Raw genomic sequence first — 18,425 nt, forward strand, 5'->3', positions numbered from 1 at the left:
ATCGCAAGGTACCTAGAAGTACATTCAGGGGTGGAATTAGGGCATGGTATACTGCAATAAGGGTCTGATCATAGACATCTAGAAATGGACAAACCTTGACCGTGGATAGGTGCACCAGATGTATCAGCCTTAGCTGATAAATAGACACCATCTAAAGTAGGCAAGAATTTAAGAAGACTTTGGGCTGAAATGCTCAAACACGTGTATGTATAAATTACAGCTTTTTTAATTAATGGTGGAGCATAAATGAGAGAAGATAAAACTTTGATAATTCTACTTGAAGCCATAAGTTGTAAGAGACGTCTGCTCAATAATTTCTGAAAGCTCCCAGAGGCTCAGCTGTCCCCGAAAACAGGTGGAGAGCAATAATAGCCCAGTAGTCTCATTCCAATCCACGGCACCGGAAGCTGCAGTGTCCTACACGCCAGACGAGTTTCAACATTCTAAAATTTCATTCCAGGCATCAAACCAAAGTGTAAGAGAGCTGGAAGAAAAGGAAGGAAATGGGTTTGACTGTTGCACACGTTATTTTCTTCATATTATCAGGTACAATTACTACTTTTTTTCTTTATGTATAAATGCTTATTCCTTTGTATGTTTGTGTTGGGGAACGTAGTCCTAACTGCTAATAATAAATGTAAACTCAGTCATTTATACCTGGGCCTGAAAGTTTCGATATGTTCTAAAATTGTTGCAGTGAATTTTTCCATTTCTAATACTTACATCGAAAATTTTGGGAGAACAATGTGTTCTCCAATAAGTTTTGTTGTGAGGCTCCTAGTATTTCATGTCGTAGGGGTCATCCGGGTCTTTTACAGAAGTTCAGGGCAGAGGTACATTTGCTTGGAACTGCTATATAAGTCTAGAATACGGATAAAAAGTGGCAAAGAACTGCAGAAATGCAACAAATTGCTGCTGCTTGCCACATATAAAAACAATCATTCTTTAACAGATGAGTATATTTGTAGAATTATTTGTTATCATTTTTATTAATTGTTCTAGAGCTATAATTCTGCTGTGTTATGGCCATATATTTTCTAAACGATAATTCATTTACAATGAACTGGAAATATCTAAATAGTTTATGGTTTATATGTTATTTGATGGCTGGCCATTTATAAGGTAAGAGTTTGTAGAAAAAAGGTTTCATAAATTTGGCGACAACCCCCTATGTACACAATAGTATCAAGAACCAAAAGGTGTCAGAACAAGAATAGGAATTTGTAAATTGTTCCAAATGTATTTTATACTATTTTCTTTACCTTATATACACTTGTACTGCCTGATCTTAATATGCCAGTTTACTATTATAGCCTTCCTTCAAATAATGCTTCCTCCATTGTATCCTTCATTGGAAACCTTTGGTGAAATGTAAGAAAAGACCGTGTGGGGGACGATTTCCACTTACAAATCACAGACTTTTTTTTAAATGTAACAGGATTAATACCGTGCATAAATCTATTAATCGATGCAGCCAGCTTTCATGATATATTGTGTATAGTAATGAACAATTAGGGTCACATTATTATATTAATTGAAATACATATTTACCAACAAGGCAAAAAAAAAACCTCAGAAATTCCTATTACAGCAATTAAGTAACATGTCATTCTTGTATCAGTGAATATAGTAAAGGAAAACTAAACATACAAAATTTCCAAATAAAATTAAACAAAATCTATCTCTTAATTTTTTCTTTAACTTTTATCCTATTCTGTCTCATATTACATATATAATTAAGAAATCTATAAAGGAGTTTTTGTTATGTGTCTTGTCCCATGAGTTAGCCTTTTTTCCTTTTTTTTGCCATTTTCTGTGTTTGTCAGTAAATCAGCTGCCTGCAGCAGGAGCTTCTCCCTCTGTCATGGTGCAGCAGGAGCCTCTACCTCTGTCTTGCTGCAGCAGGAGCTTCTTCCTTTGCTGTGCTGCAGGAGGAGCTTCTCCCTGTGCCTTGCTGAAGCAGGAGCTTCTCCCTCTGGCATGCTGCAGCAGGAGCCTCTTCCTCTGCCTTCCTGCAGCAGGGGCCTCTCCCTCTGCGGTGCTGCAGCAGGAGCCTCTCCCTTTGCGGTGCTGCAGCAGGAGCTTCTCCTGATGCAGGAGCTTCTCTTTTTGTCCTGCTGCACCAGGAGCTTCTCACTCTGCAGTGCTGCAGCAGGAGCTTCTCACTCTGCAGTGCTGCAGCAGGAGCATCTCACTCTGCAGTGCTGCAGCAGGAGCCTCTCCCTCTGCGGTGCTGCACCAGGAGCTTCTCTTTTTGTCCTGCTGCAGCAGGAGCTTCTCCCTCTGCAGTGCTGCAGCAGGAGCTTCTCCCTCTGACTTCCTGCAGAAGGAGCCTCTCCCTCTGCCTTCTCTGCAGTTGGACACAAATATTGTTACATCCCACTCTTAGATCTCTACTTCTTCAGTCCTTCACCAGCTGAAAGTGTAACAGATCAGAAAGTAACAAATGATGATGACAACCAGTGTGCTCACCTTCTCCCTGGGCATTCTGTGACCCTTAATTGGTAAATCCGATTAATTAGGAAGAGATTAGTTTGCATTTCTATTTGTCTGCACAACTGACTTGTCACAGAGATATTTAAGTTTGCTGACAACCCCTATGGGAGCGTGAATGTTTTTTCTGTTGGTTGTCAGTTCAGCTTTCCTACTGACAGATCCGACAATGGGAAAAAGTGAAATCAAATTGTCAACAATGTAACAGGAGATGGCAACTAAAGGACTAATGTAAAATACAGAAACCCATGGGATCAACCTACAGCAAGCCCCAATAAATACACAAGACATTCCCTTTAATGCACGTTCACTTCTGAGCCCACTAACAGTGAGGGACTAGTGACCACCAGCTTTCCAGGGGGAGAATCCTGCCAACAGCTCCATGGATCTTAGCTTCTTGGACCCTGTGATTGTGATATTCTTTTATATTTTCTTCCCGTCTTTACAGCTGGCGCCGTTCTCTCCTATGAAAATGAAACTCGTCTACTTAATGACCTCTTTGAAAACTACAATAAAGTTGTGCGTCCAGTCGAGACATTCCATGATAAAGTTGTGGTCACGGTTGGGTTACAGCTCATCCAGCTTATTAACGTGGTACGGAGGTGAATCTTCTAAAAACGTAACTTTTTTTGAGTCCTTTGTTTTCTTATAATAATCACCTGATATTATTATCGCTCATGCTTGCAGGATGAAGTCAATCAAATTGTATCCACCAATGTTCGCATTAAGCAGGTTTGTGGTCGCTGTTCTTTATCATTTTTATACATAATCTTCTTTTTGGGAAATAAAACTTAAAGAAGCTCTCCTCCTCCTCTTCTTCCTTCTCCTCCTCCTCCATCCATCAAATTTTTTATAATTTAATATATTACAGTCATCATATTATATAGCATTTTGTACTTACAATTGCTAATTTTGCCTTTCTACCCAGCTAATTCTTCTATTTTTCATTAGGTCTATTACATCACTTGATTAATAACTGACGAGCTGAATCCTTCTAGGCTCTATGTAGAAAGAGGAGGTCAATTTTCTCTGCATGAGTCATCACTGCAAAAGTCTATGGTGGGGGAGAGGGAGCAGCTGGGTCAGGAGTTGAAGAGGGGAATGATTTCTGCAGGGACAAGAGACTTCCTGTTTCTAGGCGATAAAAGAGAAGAATTAGCTGGGTAGAAAAGCAAAATGAGCAATTGTAAGTACTCAGTGCTATATAATATGATGATTGCAATATAGTAAGAGGATAAAAGCTTTGATTGGAGGAGGAGTGCTTCTTTAAAAGGAGTTTTCAAAGACTTATTCATTGACAACCTCTCCTTAAGACAGGCCATCGATATTTCATCTGTGGTGTTGTGATCCTGGGATCCCCACTGTTAAAGGAGTTGTCTGGGATTGAACAATTGATCACTTTGCCTGCAGGACAGGTCATCAATAAGAGATTGGTAGGGGACCGACATATGGTACCCCACAATTAACTAATTTTCTGTAGTGGACACACGGAAAGTTTGGGGTGGAATAAAGCAGCTCCGTGAATAGTTTAGTGTCCGCTGCCCCTTATCCGGAAACCACTGGAGCAGATTTAGCCGATTGAGGTCAGCCCCCCATCTATTACTGGTGTCCTATCCTAAGAAGGAGGGGACCATAGCACTCCATTACATGCCACTTTCTTTTCATTTTGCACACAGACATATCGATTCAGCTGTATTGGGTAGCAATAGTATACAGATTAAAACGTGGGCATCATGGCTGCCGTCCAAGACCCAAAGCTCCGGGGGTGGCCATGTCTGCCTAAAGAGACCCTGATCTAATCTGCCACTTGAAAGTATTTCTCATCAGTGAGCTTTAACAGTTTCCTCCTATGGCTTAAAGGGAATCTGTCACCAGGTTTTTGCTATGTAATCTGAGAGCAGCATGATGCATGGTTGAGACACTGATTCCTGTGACGTGTCATTTATTAAACTGTATGTTGCTGTTTCAGTAAAGTCAGTGTTTTATCAGCAGGAGATGATCACTAAAGGACTAGAAGTCTTGTGCCTCCTGGTCTACCTTCAACACCGATTGGCAGCTTTCTGTCAATGAACACAAAAAAGCCGCCAATCAGTGATGTGGGCGGGGTTATACACAGAGAACTGCTAGATCTGCAGCAGAGGAATCGAGGATTGAATCAGAATGACAGCAAGCAGCCCAAAAAGTGATGCATAGCTGGAATCAGGGTCTCTTGTCATGGTTCCCAATGGCAGGGACTAAGGCAAAAACGGACTAGCTCTAGGAATGATGGAATCTCAGATGACCGCGACGCTGAACCTAACACGCAACTAATAGTAGCCAGGGGGTGTGCCTACGATTATCCCTAGACACCTCGCACCAGCCGGAGATCTAGTTACCCCCTAGTAGAGGAATACACAGACCTGGCTTGCCTCCAGGGAAACCCCAAAAGTGATAGTAGCCCCCCACATATAATAATGGTTAGGTAAGAGGAAAACACGTACGCAGTATGAATATAGATTCAGCAAAGAGAGGCCCTCTGACTAGATAGCAGAAAATACAAAAGAGGACTTCGCGGTCACCTCAAAACCCTAAACAGCCATCCTGAAATTACTTTAACTCCGTTATCAACTCATGACACCGGAGTAGTAATTTCAGATCACTAGAGCTTCCAGCAGCAAGAGAAATATAAATGCATGCTGGACAAACAAACACAAAAAATGCCAAAGATCCAACTTAGCTGAATTGCAGACTTGGAGCAGGTAGCAAGCAACAGAGGTGCTCTGGTAACATTGATTGCCGGCACTAGAATGACTGAGAAGCCAGACTAAATAGGAAACTCCCAGTTTCCTGATGGGAACAGGTGCAAGACAAAAGTCAGCCAGTACCACCAGTAACCACCAGAGGGAGCCCAAAAACAGAATTCACAACAGTACCCCCCCCTTAAGGAGGGGGCACCGAACCCTCATGAGAACCACCAGGGCGATCTGGATGCGCCCTATGAAAGGCGCGAAACAAATCAGAGGCATGAACATCGGAGGCAGTCACCCAAGAATTATCCTCCTGACCGTATCCCTTCCATTTAACCAAATATTGAAGTCTCCGTCTGGAAACGCGAGAGTCCAAAATCTTCTCCACAACATACTCCAATTCACCCTCCACCAGCACAGGAGCAGGAAGCTCAACAGAAGGAACAACCGGTACCTCGTACCTCCGCAACAACGACCGATGGAAGACATTATGAATGGTGAAAGATGCTGGTAGGTCCAAACAAAAAGATACAGGATTAAGAATCTCCAAAATCTTATAAGGACCTATGAACCGAGGTTTAAACTTAGGAGAAGAGACCTTCATAGGGACAAAACGAGAAGATAACCACACCAAGTCCCCAACGCGGAGATGATGACCCACACGACGATGACGATTAGCAAACTGCTGAGTCTTCTCCTGAGACAACTTCAAATTGTCCACCACATGACTCCAAATCCGGTGCAGTCTATCCACCACCGTGTCCACTCCAGGGCAATCCGAAGATTCCACCTGGCCAGATGAAAAACGAGGGTGAAACCCTGAATTGCAAAAGAAAGGAGAAACCAGAGTGGCAGAACTGGCCCGATTATTGAGGGCAAACTCTGCCAACGGCAAAAAGGCGACCCAATCATCCTGATCAGCAGACACAAAACACCTCAAATAAGTCTCCAAGGTCTGATTAGTTCGCTCCGTCTGGCCATTAGTCTGAGGATGGAATGCAGACGAAAAAGACAAATCAATGCCCATCCTGGCACAGAACGCTCGCCAGAACCTAGACACAAATTGAGACCCCCTGTCAGAAACGATGTTTTCCGGGATACCATGTAAACGAACCACATTCTGAAAAAATAAAGGAACCAACTCAGATGAAGAAGGCAATTTGGGCAAGGGTACCAAATGAACCATCTTAGAAAAACGGTCACACACCACCCAAATGACGGACATTTTCTGAGAAACCGGGAGGTCCGAGATAAAGTCCATAGAGATGTGCGTCCACGGCCTCTTCGGAATAGGCAAGGACAACAACAATCCACTAGCCCGAGAACAGCAAGGCTTGGCCCGAGCACAAACATCACAAGACTGTACAAAGGCACGCACATCCCGAGACAGGGAAGGCCACCAGAAGGACCTGGCCACCAAATCTCTGGTACCAAAAATTCCAGGGTGACCTGCCAACACAGAAGAATGAACCTCTGAGATGACTCTACTGGTCCATTCATCTGGAACAAACAGTCTCCCAGGCGGACAACGATCAGGCCTATCAGTCTGAAACTCCTGCAAAGCACGTCGCAAGTCTGGGGAGACAGCAGACAAAATCACCCCATCCTTAAGGATACCCGTAGGCTCAGAATCACCAGAGGAGTCAGGCTCAAAACTCCTAGAAAGGGCATCTGCCTTCACATTTTTCGAACCCGGCAAGTATGAAACCACAAAATTAAACCGGGAGAAAAACAACGACCAGTGCGCCTGTCTAGGATTCAGACGCCTGGCAGACTCAAGGTAAATCAGATTCTTGTGATCAGTCAAGACCACCACCTGATGTCTAGCACCCTCAAGCCAATGACGCCACTCCTCAAATGCCCACTTCATAGCCAAGAGCTCCCGATTACCGACATCATAATTTCGCTCGGCGGGCGAAAACTTTCGAGAGAAGAATGCACATGGTCTCATCACTGAGCAATTGGGACCTCTCTGCGACAAAACCGCCCCCGCTCCAATCTCGGAAGCATCAACCTCGACCTGAAAAGGGAGCGAAACATCAGGCTGGCGCAACACAGGGGCGGAAGAAAAGCGGCGCTTAAGCTCCCGAAAGGCCTCCACAGCCGCAGAGGACCAATTGGCAACATCAGCACCCTTCTTAGTCAAATCAGTCAGAGGTTTAGCAACACTTGAAAACCCAGTTATAAATCGACGATAGAAATTAGCAAAGCCCAAGAACTTCTGAAGACTCTTCAGGGAAGTAGGCTGCGTCCAATCACAAATAGCCCGAACCTTGACAGGATCCATCTCAACAGAAGAAGGGGAAAAAATATACCCCAAAAAGGAGATCTTCTGAACCCCAAAAATACACTTTGAACCCTTTACAAACAAAGAATTGGCCCGCAAAACCTGAAAAACCTTCCTAACCTGTTGAACATGCGACTCCCAGTCATCCAAAAAAATCAAAATATCATCCAAATACACAATCATAAATTTATCCAGGTATTTACGGAAAATATCGTGCATAAAGGACTGAAAGACTGAAGGAGCATTAGAAAGACCAAAAGGCATTACCAAATACTCAAAATGCCCCTCGGGCGTATTAAATGCAGTTTTCCACTCATCTCCCTGCTTAATCCGCACCAAATTATACGCACCCCGAAGATCAATCTTAGAGAACCACTTTGCCCCTTTAATACGAGCAAATAAATCAGTCAATAGTGGCAAAGGATACTGGTATTTGACTGTAATCTTATTCAACAGGCGATAATCAATACAGGGCCTCAGGGAGCCATCTTTTTTACCCACGAAAAAAAAACCTGCTCCTAAAGGGGATGAGGATGGACGGATATGTCCCTTTTCCAAGGACTCCTTAATATACTCCCGCATAGCAGCATGCTCAGGCACAGACAGATTAAACAAACGACCCTTGGGAAACTTGCTGCCCGGAATCAAGTCTATAGCACAATCACAATCCCTGTGAGGGGGGAGAGAACTAAGTTTGGACTCCTCAAAAACATCGCAATAGTCAGACAAAAATGCCGGAATTTCAGAGGGAGTAGATGAAGCAATGGAAACCAAAGGTACTTCCCCATGAGCCCCCTGACATCCCCAGCTTAACACAGACATTGTTTTCCAGTCAAGGACTGAATTATGAGTTTGCAACCATGGCAATCCAAGCACTAAGACATCATGCAAGTTATGCAACACAAGGAAGCGAATCACCTCCCGATGGTCAGGAGTCATACACATAGTCACTTGTGTCCAGTATTGTGGTTTATTCCTAGCCAATGGTGTGGAGTCGATACCCTTCAGAGGGATAGGAACTTCCAAAGGCTCTAGGCTAAACCCACAACGTCTGGCAAAGGACCAATCCATAAGACTCAAGGAAGCGCCAGAATCCACATAGGCATCCACAGAAATAGTTGATAATGAACAGATCAAAGTTACAGACAAAATAAACTTAGACTGTAAGGTGCCAATTGCAAAAGACTTATCAACCTTTTTTGTGCGTTTAGAGCATGCTGATATAACATGAGCAGAATCACCACAGTAGAAGCACAACCCATTTTTACGCCTATAATTCTGCCGTTCACTTCTGGACAGAATTCTATCACATTGCATAATCTCCGGTGCCTGCTCAGAAGACACCGCCAAATGGTGCACAGGTTTGCGCTCCCGTAAACGCCGATCAATCTGAATAGCCATAGTCATGGATTCATTCAGACCTGTGGGCGTAGGAAACCCCACCATGACATCTTTAATGGCGTCAGAGAGACCTTCTCTGAAATTCGCCGCCAGGGCGCACTCATTCCACTGAGTAAGCACAGACCATTTTCGAAATTTTTGACAATATATTTCAGCTTCATCATACCCCTGAGAGAGGGCCATCAAGGCTTTTTCAGCCTGAATCTCCAAATTAGGTTCCTCATAGAGCAACCCCAGTGCCAGAAAAAACGCATCCACATTGAGCAGCGCAGGATCCCCTGGTGCCAATGCAAATGCCCAATTCTGGGGGTCACCCCGCAATAAGGAAATCACAATTTTAACCTGCTGAGCGGAGTCTCCAGCGGAGCGAGATCTCAGAGAAAGATACAATTTACAATTGTGCTTAAAATTCAAAAAACGAGATCTATCTCCAGAAAAGAACTCAGGTATAGGAATCTTGGGTTCTGACATAGGAGCATGTGTTGTGAATTTGGATTCTGGGCTCCCCCGGTGGCTACTGGTGGAATTGAACTGGTGTTTTCATCTTCTCTGTTCACCTGTTCCCATCAAGATGTGGGAGTCGCTATATAACCTTGCTGCTCTGTTAGTTGCTTGCCGGTCAACAATGTTATCAGAAGCCTCTCTGTGCTTGTTCCTGCTCCTAGACAACTACTAGATAAGTTGGACTCTTGTCCATGTTTGTTTTTGCATTTTTGTTCCAGTTCACAGCTGTAGTTTCGTTACTGTGTCTGGAAAGCTCTTGTGAACAGGAATTGCCACTCTGGTGTTATGAGTTAATGCCAGAGTTTTAAAGTAATTTCTGGATGGTGTTTTGATAGGGTTTTCAGCTGACCATGAAAGTGCCCTTTCTGTCTTCTGCTATGTAGTAAGTGGACCTCAAATTTGCTAAACCTATTTTCATACTACGTTTGTTATTTCATCTTGATTCACCGCCAGTACATGTGGGGGGCCTCTGTCTCCTTTCGGGGTATTTCTCTAGAGGTGAGCTAGGACTAATATTTCCCTCTGCTAGCATTATTTAGTCCTCCGGCTGGTGCTGGGCATCTAGAATCAACGTAGGCATGCTACCCGGCCACTGCTAGTTGTGTGTTAGGTTTAGTTCATGGTCAGCTCAGTTCCCATCTTCCAAGAGCTAGTTTCTATATATGCTGATGCTATGTTCTCTTGCCATTGAGAACATGACAGTTTGACCGGCCCACTAAAGGGTTAAAATCCTTGGCTGAGAAAGGAGAGAAATAAGAAGTCTGCTGATAATTTTTTTTTTTTTTTTCTCCTTCTAATCTTTGAATGGCTCTGTGTCCACCTGTTTGTAATGGATCTTCAGAGTGTAACTGCAGGTTTGAATAATCTCGCCACGAAGGTACAAAATTTGCAAGACTTGGTTTGTCATGCACCTATATCTGAGCCGAGAATTCCTTTGCCGGAATTTTTCTCGGGGAATAGATCTGGGTTTCAGAATTTTCGAAATAATTGCAAATTATTTTTGTCCCTGAAATTTCGCTCTGCCGGAGACCCTGCACAGCAGGTCAGGATTGTGATTTCCTTGCTCCGGGGCGACCCTCAAGACTGGGCTTTTTCATTGACACCAGGGGATCCTGCGTTGCTCAATGTGGATGCGTTTTTTCTGGCCTTGGGGTTGCTTTATGACGAACCTCATTTGGAGCTTCAGGCAGAAAAAACTTTGATGTCCCTATCTCAGGGGCAAGATGAAGCGGAAATTTACTGTCAAAGATTCCGTAAATGGTCTGTGCTTACTCAGTGGAATGAGTGCGCCCTGGCGGCGACTTTCAGAGAGGGTCTCTCTGATGCCATTAAGGATGTTATGGTGGGGTTCCCTGTGCCTGCGGGTCTGAATGAGTCCATGACTATGGCTATTCAGATCGATAGGCGTTTGCGGGAGCGCAAACCAGTGCACCATCTGGCGGTGTCCACTGAGAAGTCGCCAGAGATTATGCAGTGTGATAGAATTCTGTCCCGAAGCGAGCGGCAGAATTTTAGACGGAAAAATGGGTTGTGTTTCTATTGTGGTGATTCTACTCATGTTATATCAGCATGCTCTAAGCGCACTAAAAAGCTTGATAAATCTGTTTCCATTTGCACCTTACCGTCTAAGTTTATTCTATCTGTGACCCTGATTTGCTCTTTGTCATCTATTACCACGGACGCATATGTCGACTCTGGCGCCGCTTTGAGTCTTATGGATTGGTCCTTTGCCAAACGTTGTGGGTATGATTTAGAGCCTTTGGAGACTCTTATTCCTCTGAAGGGGATTGACTCCACCCCATTGGCTAATAATAAACCACAATACTGGACACAAGTAACTATGCGTATTAATCCGGATCACCAGGAGATTATTCGCTTTCTGGTGCTGTATAATCTACATGATGATTTGGTGCTAGGATTGCCTTGGCTGCAATCTCACAATCCAGTCCTCGACTGGAGAGCTATGTCTGTGTTGAGCTGGGGATGTACCTGTGGTTTCCATTTCATCATCTATTCCCTCTGAAATTCCTGAGTTCCTGTCTGACTATCGTGACGTCTTTGAAGAATCCAAGCTTGGTTCATTACCTCCGCACCGAGAGTGCGATTGTGCCATAGATTTAATCCCGGGTAGTAAATACCCAAAGGGTCGTTTATTTAATCTGTCTGTGCCTGAACATGCCGCTATGCGAGAATATATAAAGGAGTCCTTGGAAAAGGGACATATTCGTCCATCGTCATCTCCCTTAGGAGCCGGTTTTTTCTTTGTGTCAAAAAAAGACGGCTCTTTGAGACCATGTATCGATTATCGGCTTTTGAATAAAATCACTGTAAAATATCAATACTCATTGCCGTTGCTGACTGATTTGTTTGCTCGCATAAAGGGGGCCAAGTGGTTCTCTAAGATTGACCTTCGTGGGGCGTATAATTTGGTGCGAATCAGGCAGGGGGATGAGTGGAAAACCGCATTTAATACGCCCGAGGGCCACTTTGAGTATTTAGTGATGCCTTTTGGTCTTTCAAATGCTCCGTCAGTTTTCCAGTCCTTTATGCATGATATTTTTCGCGATTATTTGGATAAATTTATGATTGTGTATCTGGATGATATTCTGATTTTTTCGGATGACTGGGACTCTCATGTCCAGCAAGTCAGGAGGGTTTTCCAGGTTTTGCGGTCTAATTCTTTGTGTGTGAAGGGTTCTAAGTGTGTTTTTGGGGTACAGAGGATTTCCTTTTTGGGATATATTTTTTCTCCCTCTTCCATTGAAATGGATCCTGTCAAGGTTCAAGCTATTTGTGATTGGACGCAGCCCTCTTCTCTTAAGAGTCTTCAGAAATTTTTGGGCTTTGCTAACTTTTATCGTCGATTTATTGCTGGTTTTTCGGATATTGCTAAGCCATTGACCGATTTGACTAAGAAGGGTGCTGATGTTGCTGATTGGTCCCCTGACGCTGTGGAGGCCTTTCGGGAGCTTAAGCGCCGTTTTTCCTCTGCCCCTGTGTTGCGTCAGCCTGATGTTGCTCTACCTTTTCAGGTTGAGGTCGACGCTTCTGAGATCGGAGCTGGGGCAGTGTTGTCGCAGAAAAGTTCTGACTGCTCCGTGATGAGGCCTTGTGCCTTCTTTTCCCGTAAATTTTCGCCCGCTGAGCGGAATTATGATGTTGGGAATCGGGAGCTTTTGGCCATGAAGTGGGCTTTTGAGGAGTGGCGCCATTGGCTTGAGGGGGCCAGACATCAGGTGGTGGTATTGACTGACCACAAAAACTTGATTTATCTTGAGACCGCCAGGCGCCTGAATCCTAGACAGGCGCGCTGGTCATTATTTTTCTCTCGGTTTAATTTTGTGGTGTCATACCTACCGGGTTCTAAGAATGTTAAGGCGGATGCCCTTTCTAGGAGTTTTGAGCCTGACTCGCCTGGTAACTCTGAGCCCACAGGTATCCTTAAGGATGGAGTGGTATTGTCAGCCGTTTCTCCAGACCTGCCCGCCGCAGGAGTTTCAGGCGGATAGACCGGATCGTTGCCCACCTGATAAACTGTTTGTTCCTGATGATTGGACCAGTAGAGTCATCTCTGAGGTTCATTCTTCTGCGTTGGCAGGTCATCCTGGCATTTTTGGTACCAGGGATTTGGTGGCAAGGTCCTTCTGGTGGCCTTCCCTGTCACGAGATGTGCGAGGCTTTGTGCAGTCTTGTGACGTTTGTGCTCGGGCCAAGCCTTGTTGCTCTCGGGCTAGTGGATTATTGTTGCCCTTGCCTATTCCTAAGAGGCCTTGGACGCACATCTCGATGGATTTTATTTCAGATCTGCCTGTTTCTCAGAAGATGTCTGTCATCTGGGTGGTGTGTGACCGTTTCTCTAAGATGGTCCATTTGGTTCCTCTGCCCAAGTTGCCTTCTTCTTCCGAGTTGGTTCCTCTGTTTTTTCAAAATGTTGTTCGTTTGCATGGTATTCCTGAGAATATCATTTCTGACAGAGGGACCCAATTCGTGTCTAGATTTTGGCGGGCATTCTGTGCTAGGATGGGCATAGATTTGTCTTTTTCGTCCGCTTTCCATCCTCAGACGAATGGCCAGACCGAGCGGACTAATCAGACCCTGGAGACATATCTGAGGTGTTTTGTGTCTGCTGACCAGGATGATTGGGTTGCTTTTTTGCCATTGGCAGAGTTCGCTCTCAATAATCGGGCCAGCTCTGCCACTTTGGTGTCCCCATTTTTCTGTAATTCGGGGTTTCATCCTCGATTTTCCTCTGGTCAGGTGGAATCTTCGGATTGTCCTGGAGTGGATGCTGTGGTGGAGAGATTGCATCAGATCTGGGGGCAGGTGGTGGACAATTTGAGGTTGTCCCAGGAGAAGACTCAGCTTTTTGCCAACCGCCACCGTCGTGTTGGTCCTCGGCTTTGTGTTGGGGATTTGGTGTGGTTGTCTTCTCGTTTTGTCCCTATGAGGGTCTCTTCTCCTAAGTTTAAGCCTCGGTTCATCGGCCCGTATAAGATATTGGAGATTCTTAACCCTGTTTCCTTCCGTTTGGACCTCCCTGCATCCTTTTCTATTCATAACGTTTTTCATCGGTCATTATTGCGCAGGTATGAGGTACCGGTTGTGCCTTCCGTTGAGCCTCCTGCTCCGGTGTTGGTTGAGGGTGAGTTGGAGTACGTTGTGGAGAAAATCTTAGACTCTCGTGTTTCCAGACGGAGACTCCAGTATCTGGTCAAGTGGAAGGGATACGGCCAGGAGGATAATTCTTGGGTGAATGCATCTGATGTTCATGCCTCTGATCTGGTTCGTGCCTTTCATAGGGCCCATCCTGATCGCCCTGGTGGTTCTGGTGAGGGTTCGGTGCCCCCTCCTTGAGGGGGGGGTACTGTTGTGAATTTGGATTCTGGGCTCCCCCGGTGGCTACTGGTGGAATTGAACTGGTGTTTTCATCTTCTCTGTTCACCTGTTCCCATCAAGATGTGGGAGTCGCTATATAACCTTGCTGCTCTGTTAGTTGCTTGCCGGTCAACAATGTTATCAGAAGCCTCTCTGTGCTTGTTCCTGCTCCTAGACAACTACTAGATAAGTTGGACTCTTGTCCATGTTTGTTTTTGCATTTTTGTTCCAGTTCACAGCTGTAGTTTCGTTACTGTGTCTGGAAAGCTCTTGTGAACAGGAATTGCCACTCTGGTGTTATGAGTTAATGCCAGAGTTTTAAAGTAATTTCTGGATGGTGTTTTGATAGGGTTTTCAGCTGACCATGAAAGTGCCCTTTCTGTCTTCTGCTATGTAGTAAGTGGACCTCAAATTTGCTAAACCTATTTTCATACTACGTTTGTTATTTCATCTTGATTCACCGCCAATACATGTGGGGGGCCTCTGTCTCCTTTCGGGGTATTTCTCTAGAGGTGAGCTAGGACTAATATTTCCCTCTGCTAGCATTATTTAGTCCTCCGGCTGGTGCTGGGCATCTAGAATCAACGTAGGCATGCTACCCGGCCACTGCTAGTTGTGTGTTAGGTTTAGTTCATGGTCAGCTCAGTTCCCATCTTCCAAGAGCTAGTTTCTATATATGCTGATGCTATGTTCTCTTGCCATTGAGAACATGACAAGCATGTATAACATAGTCTTGGATATTTTGAACCTTAGAAGCAAGAGCACTCAGGCCTGTAGCTAAACTCTGGATATCCATTTCTCAACAGCTGAGATCTGAGCCATTCAGGGGTTAAGAGGAGAGAAAAAAGCAGCAGATTGCAATTATGGCTAGACAGAACTTCTGAGTAAAAAAAAAAAAAAAAAGTGTCAGAAACTTCTTCTTTTCTCTCTTTCTTCAGCCAATACCTTTAATACATTTGCGGCCGGCAATACTGTCATGGTTCCCAATGGCAGGGACTAAGGCAAAAACGGACTAGCTCTAGGAATGATGGAATCTCAGATGACCGCGACGCTGAACCTAACACGCAACTAATAGTAGCCAGGGGGTGTGCCTACGATTATCCCTAGACACCTCGCACCAGCCGGAGATCTAGTTACCCCCTAGTAGAGGAATACACAGACCTGGCTTGCCTCCAGGGAAACCCCAAAAGTGATAGTAGCCCCCCACATATAATAACGGTTAGGTAAGAGGAAAACACGTACGCAGTATGAATATAGATTCAGCAAAGAGAGGCCCTCTGACTAGATAGCAGAAAATACAAAAGAGGACTTCGCGGTCACCTCAAAACCCTAAACAGCCATCCTGAAATTACTTTAACTCCGTTATCAACTCATGACACCGGAGTAGTAATTTCAGATCACTAGAGCTTCCAGCAGCAAGAGAAATATAAATGCATGCTGGACAAACAAACACAAAAAATGCCAAAGATCCAACTTAGCTGAATTGCAGACTTGGAGCAGGTAGCAAGCAACAGAGGTGCTCTGGTAACATTGATTGCCGGCACTAGAATGACTGAGAAGCCAGACTAAATAGGAAACTCCCAGATTCCTGATGGGAACAGGTGCAAGACAAAAGTCAGCCAGTACCACCAGTAACCACCAGAGGGAGCCCAAAAACAGAATTCACAACAGTCTCTGTCCCGACATCATGTTGCTCTCAGAATACACAGTAAAACCTGCTGACATATTCCATTTAAGCATCACTTATATAAGTGATGACGCAGTAGGGATGATGCGTTGCTATACATTACGACTAGTGATTTGCTGCAGTGGTCACACGCCGGCCCCACCAAAGATGAAGCTTGAAGGCCGACTAGAGCAGTGTTATGGAGGAGTATTAGGGGATTAGTAGGTGACAATGCTTTCCTTTTATTTGCATATTTTTAGAAATAACTTTAGAAATAAAACGGTTGAACAGCCCTTTAAGTACCAGAGATTCCATTTAAGGGGAATTTTCTCTAAGCGCGTATTTTGGGTATAATGATTCATCTAATAATGCCGAACATTAGACCACTGAGCCCCCATCATTGTCTCATTCTGTGGCTGCAATGCCCCTCAGTCTATCCATGGTGAATGCAGGGCATTGTAGCCATCCTTGGGTCTAATTCTTCTCTGCAAAGATCATACCAGAAGATTAGACATGGTGGGAAACGTGCGCGCTCCAATCAATGCTTCTACTTGTATCGGTGGAGATAAGACATGGCAAAGAGACAAATGCTAGTTATGGAAACACGACATCCAAAGTTATTAATAAACCAAGTATGGACATTGTTATCCTCATAGCCGATCACATGCAGACAAACCGCCAATAATTAATATTCATTATTACCTCAATAAAGTGAATATAATACAACACATTATATACATGAGGTGAAGATTATTATCTAGTCGTTGGCTGAGAAGAAACAATGAGATTAAATTGTAAATGCGGTATAAAATCTACCATTATGGCAGAGAACATCACTGCTACTGCGCCAATTATCTGATCATTAATACATGTTGTTAAAGCTTTGTCATAGGTTATACCCACATCCTCCACTAGAGGGGGCTCACTACATCAACACACTGACTCTCCATACAAATGAAGCTAGCACCTCCTAGTGGTGGATGCAGGTATGTATAATGATTGATCAAGTCAGAAAAATAGATAACCTACAGTATATGTATCAATTATGATACAAAAACATATTGTACCAGTAATAAATATTATATGTCTCTGATAGATCACACAAAAATTACTTTATGTTTTAACTGAAATGTGTCAAGTATTGGATGTCACATCTGCGAAAAAATGTTGGTTAAGTCACCCAGCAAGATATATATATATATATATATATATATATATATATATATATATATATATATACTGTGAACAATATATATATTATTATTATTTATATATACAGTATATAATTTTATATATATATATAGTCTAATATATAAATAATATATAAATAGTCTAATATATATTATTTATTTATTTATTTATTTTTAGAGCACCATTGATTCCATGGTGCTGTACATGATAATATAGATAGATTAGAGTGCACAGTTTTGCTTGTCCCCCTTCATCTGTCAGGCTACCATTTCATTGGCTGTAGATAGCACCCCACTCAAAAAGTAGTTCCCCCTTTTATGACTGTAGTTTACTGTCTATTGCCTATAAACCACTATAAAAAGTTTTGTAAAAAGAAAGAGTATTGCTCCAATAATAATTAAGGGGTTAGCAAGTTAATTAGTCTGGTTCCCATTTACAGACACTGGTTGCAGATATATACTGTATATGTAAGATCTTGTTTGTGAACTTTCACAATGATAATGACTTATTATTAGCATTTACTGTATGTATGATATGTACACACTAATAATAATAATAATAATATATTTTTAAAAAATATTTTATTTGTTTAGCAATGGGTGGATGTCAACTTAAAATGGAACCCAGCAAAATATGGTGGGATACAGAAAGTACGAATTTCTTCGAGTAATATTTGGCGACCTGATTTTGTTCTTTACAACAAGTAAGATGTCTATCCCTTCATTATGAAGTTAACTGAATGTTATATATATACAGTGCCTACAAGTAGTATTCAACCCCCTGCAGATTTAGCAGGTTTACACATTTGGAATTAACTTGGCATTGTGACATTTGGACTGTAGATCAGCCTGGAAGTGTGAAATGCACTGCAGCAAAAAAGAATGTTATTTCTTTGTTTATTTTTTTTTTTTAAATTGGGAAAAGTTTTTTCAGAGGGTCATTTATTATTCAACCCCTCAACCCACCAGAATTCTGTTTAAAGTATTAAGAAGTAGTTCAGGCACAAAGAACAATGAGCTTCACATGTTTGGATTAATTATCTCTTTTTCCAGCCTTTTCTGACTATTTAAGACCCTCCCCAAACTTGTGAACAGCACTCATACATGGTCAACATGGGAAAGACAAAGGAGCATTCCAAGGCCATCAGAGACAAGATCGTGGAGGGTCACAAGGCTGGCAAGGGGTACAAAACCCTTCCCAAGGAGTTGGGCCTACCTGTCTCCACTGTTGGGAGCATCATCCGGAAGTGGAAGGCTTATGGAACTACTGTTAGCCTTCCACG

The 18,425-nt window shown here is 43.4% G+C and overlaps 1 protein-coding gene across 2 annotated transcripts in view; it reads left to right on the forward strand.

Annotated features, from left to right (window-relative positions):
- Positions 1 to 433: 433 nt before the first annotated feature.
- Positions 434 to 18,425, forward strand: part of LOC143784424 (acetylcholine receptor subunit alpha-1-B) — a 48,625-nt gene continuing 30,633 nt past the window's right edge. Inside the window, exons 1-4 of one of the 2 annotated variants that reach the window (XM_077272653.1) lie at positions 434 to 546; positions 2,942 to 3,087; positions 3,181 to 3,225; positions 17,737 to 17,846. In XM_077272653.1, coding sequence (XP_077128768.1) covers positions 504 to 546; positions 2,942 to 3,087; positions 3,181 to 3,225; positions 17,737 to 17,846 — 344 coding nt within the window. In that variant the 5' untranslated portion in view covers positions 434 to 503. Of the gene's footprint in view, positions 547 to 2,941; positions 3,088 to 3,180; positions 3,226 to 16,888; positions 16,939 to 17,736; positions 17,847 to 18,425 lie in introns of those variants that run through there. The other variant, XM_077272654.1, reaches the window with a different exon arrangement.

The sequence above is a fragment of the Ranitomeya variabilis genome, chromosome 7, assembly GCF_051348905.1.
Source record: "Ranitomeya variabilis isolate aRanVar5 chromosome 7, aRanVar5.hap1, whole genome shotgun sequence".
NCBI classification, from domain to species: Eukaryota; Metazoa; Chordata; class Amphibia; order Anura; family Dendrobatidae; genus Ranitomeya; species Ranitomeya variabilis.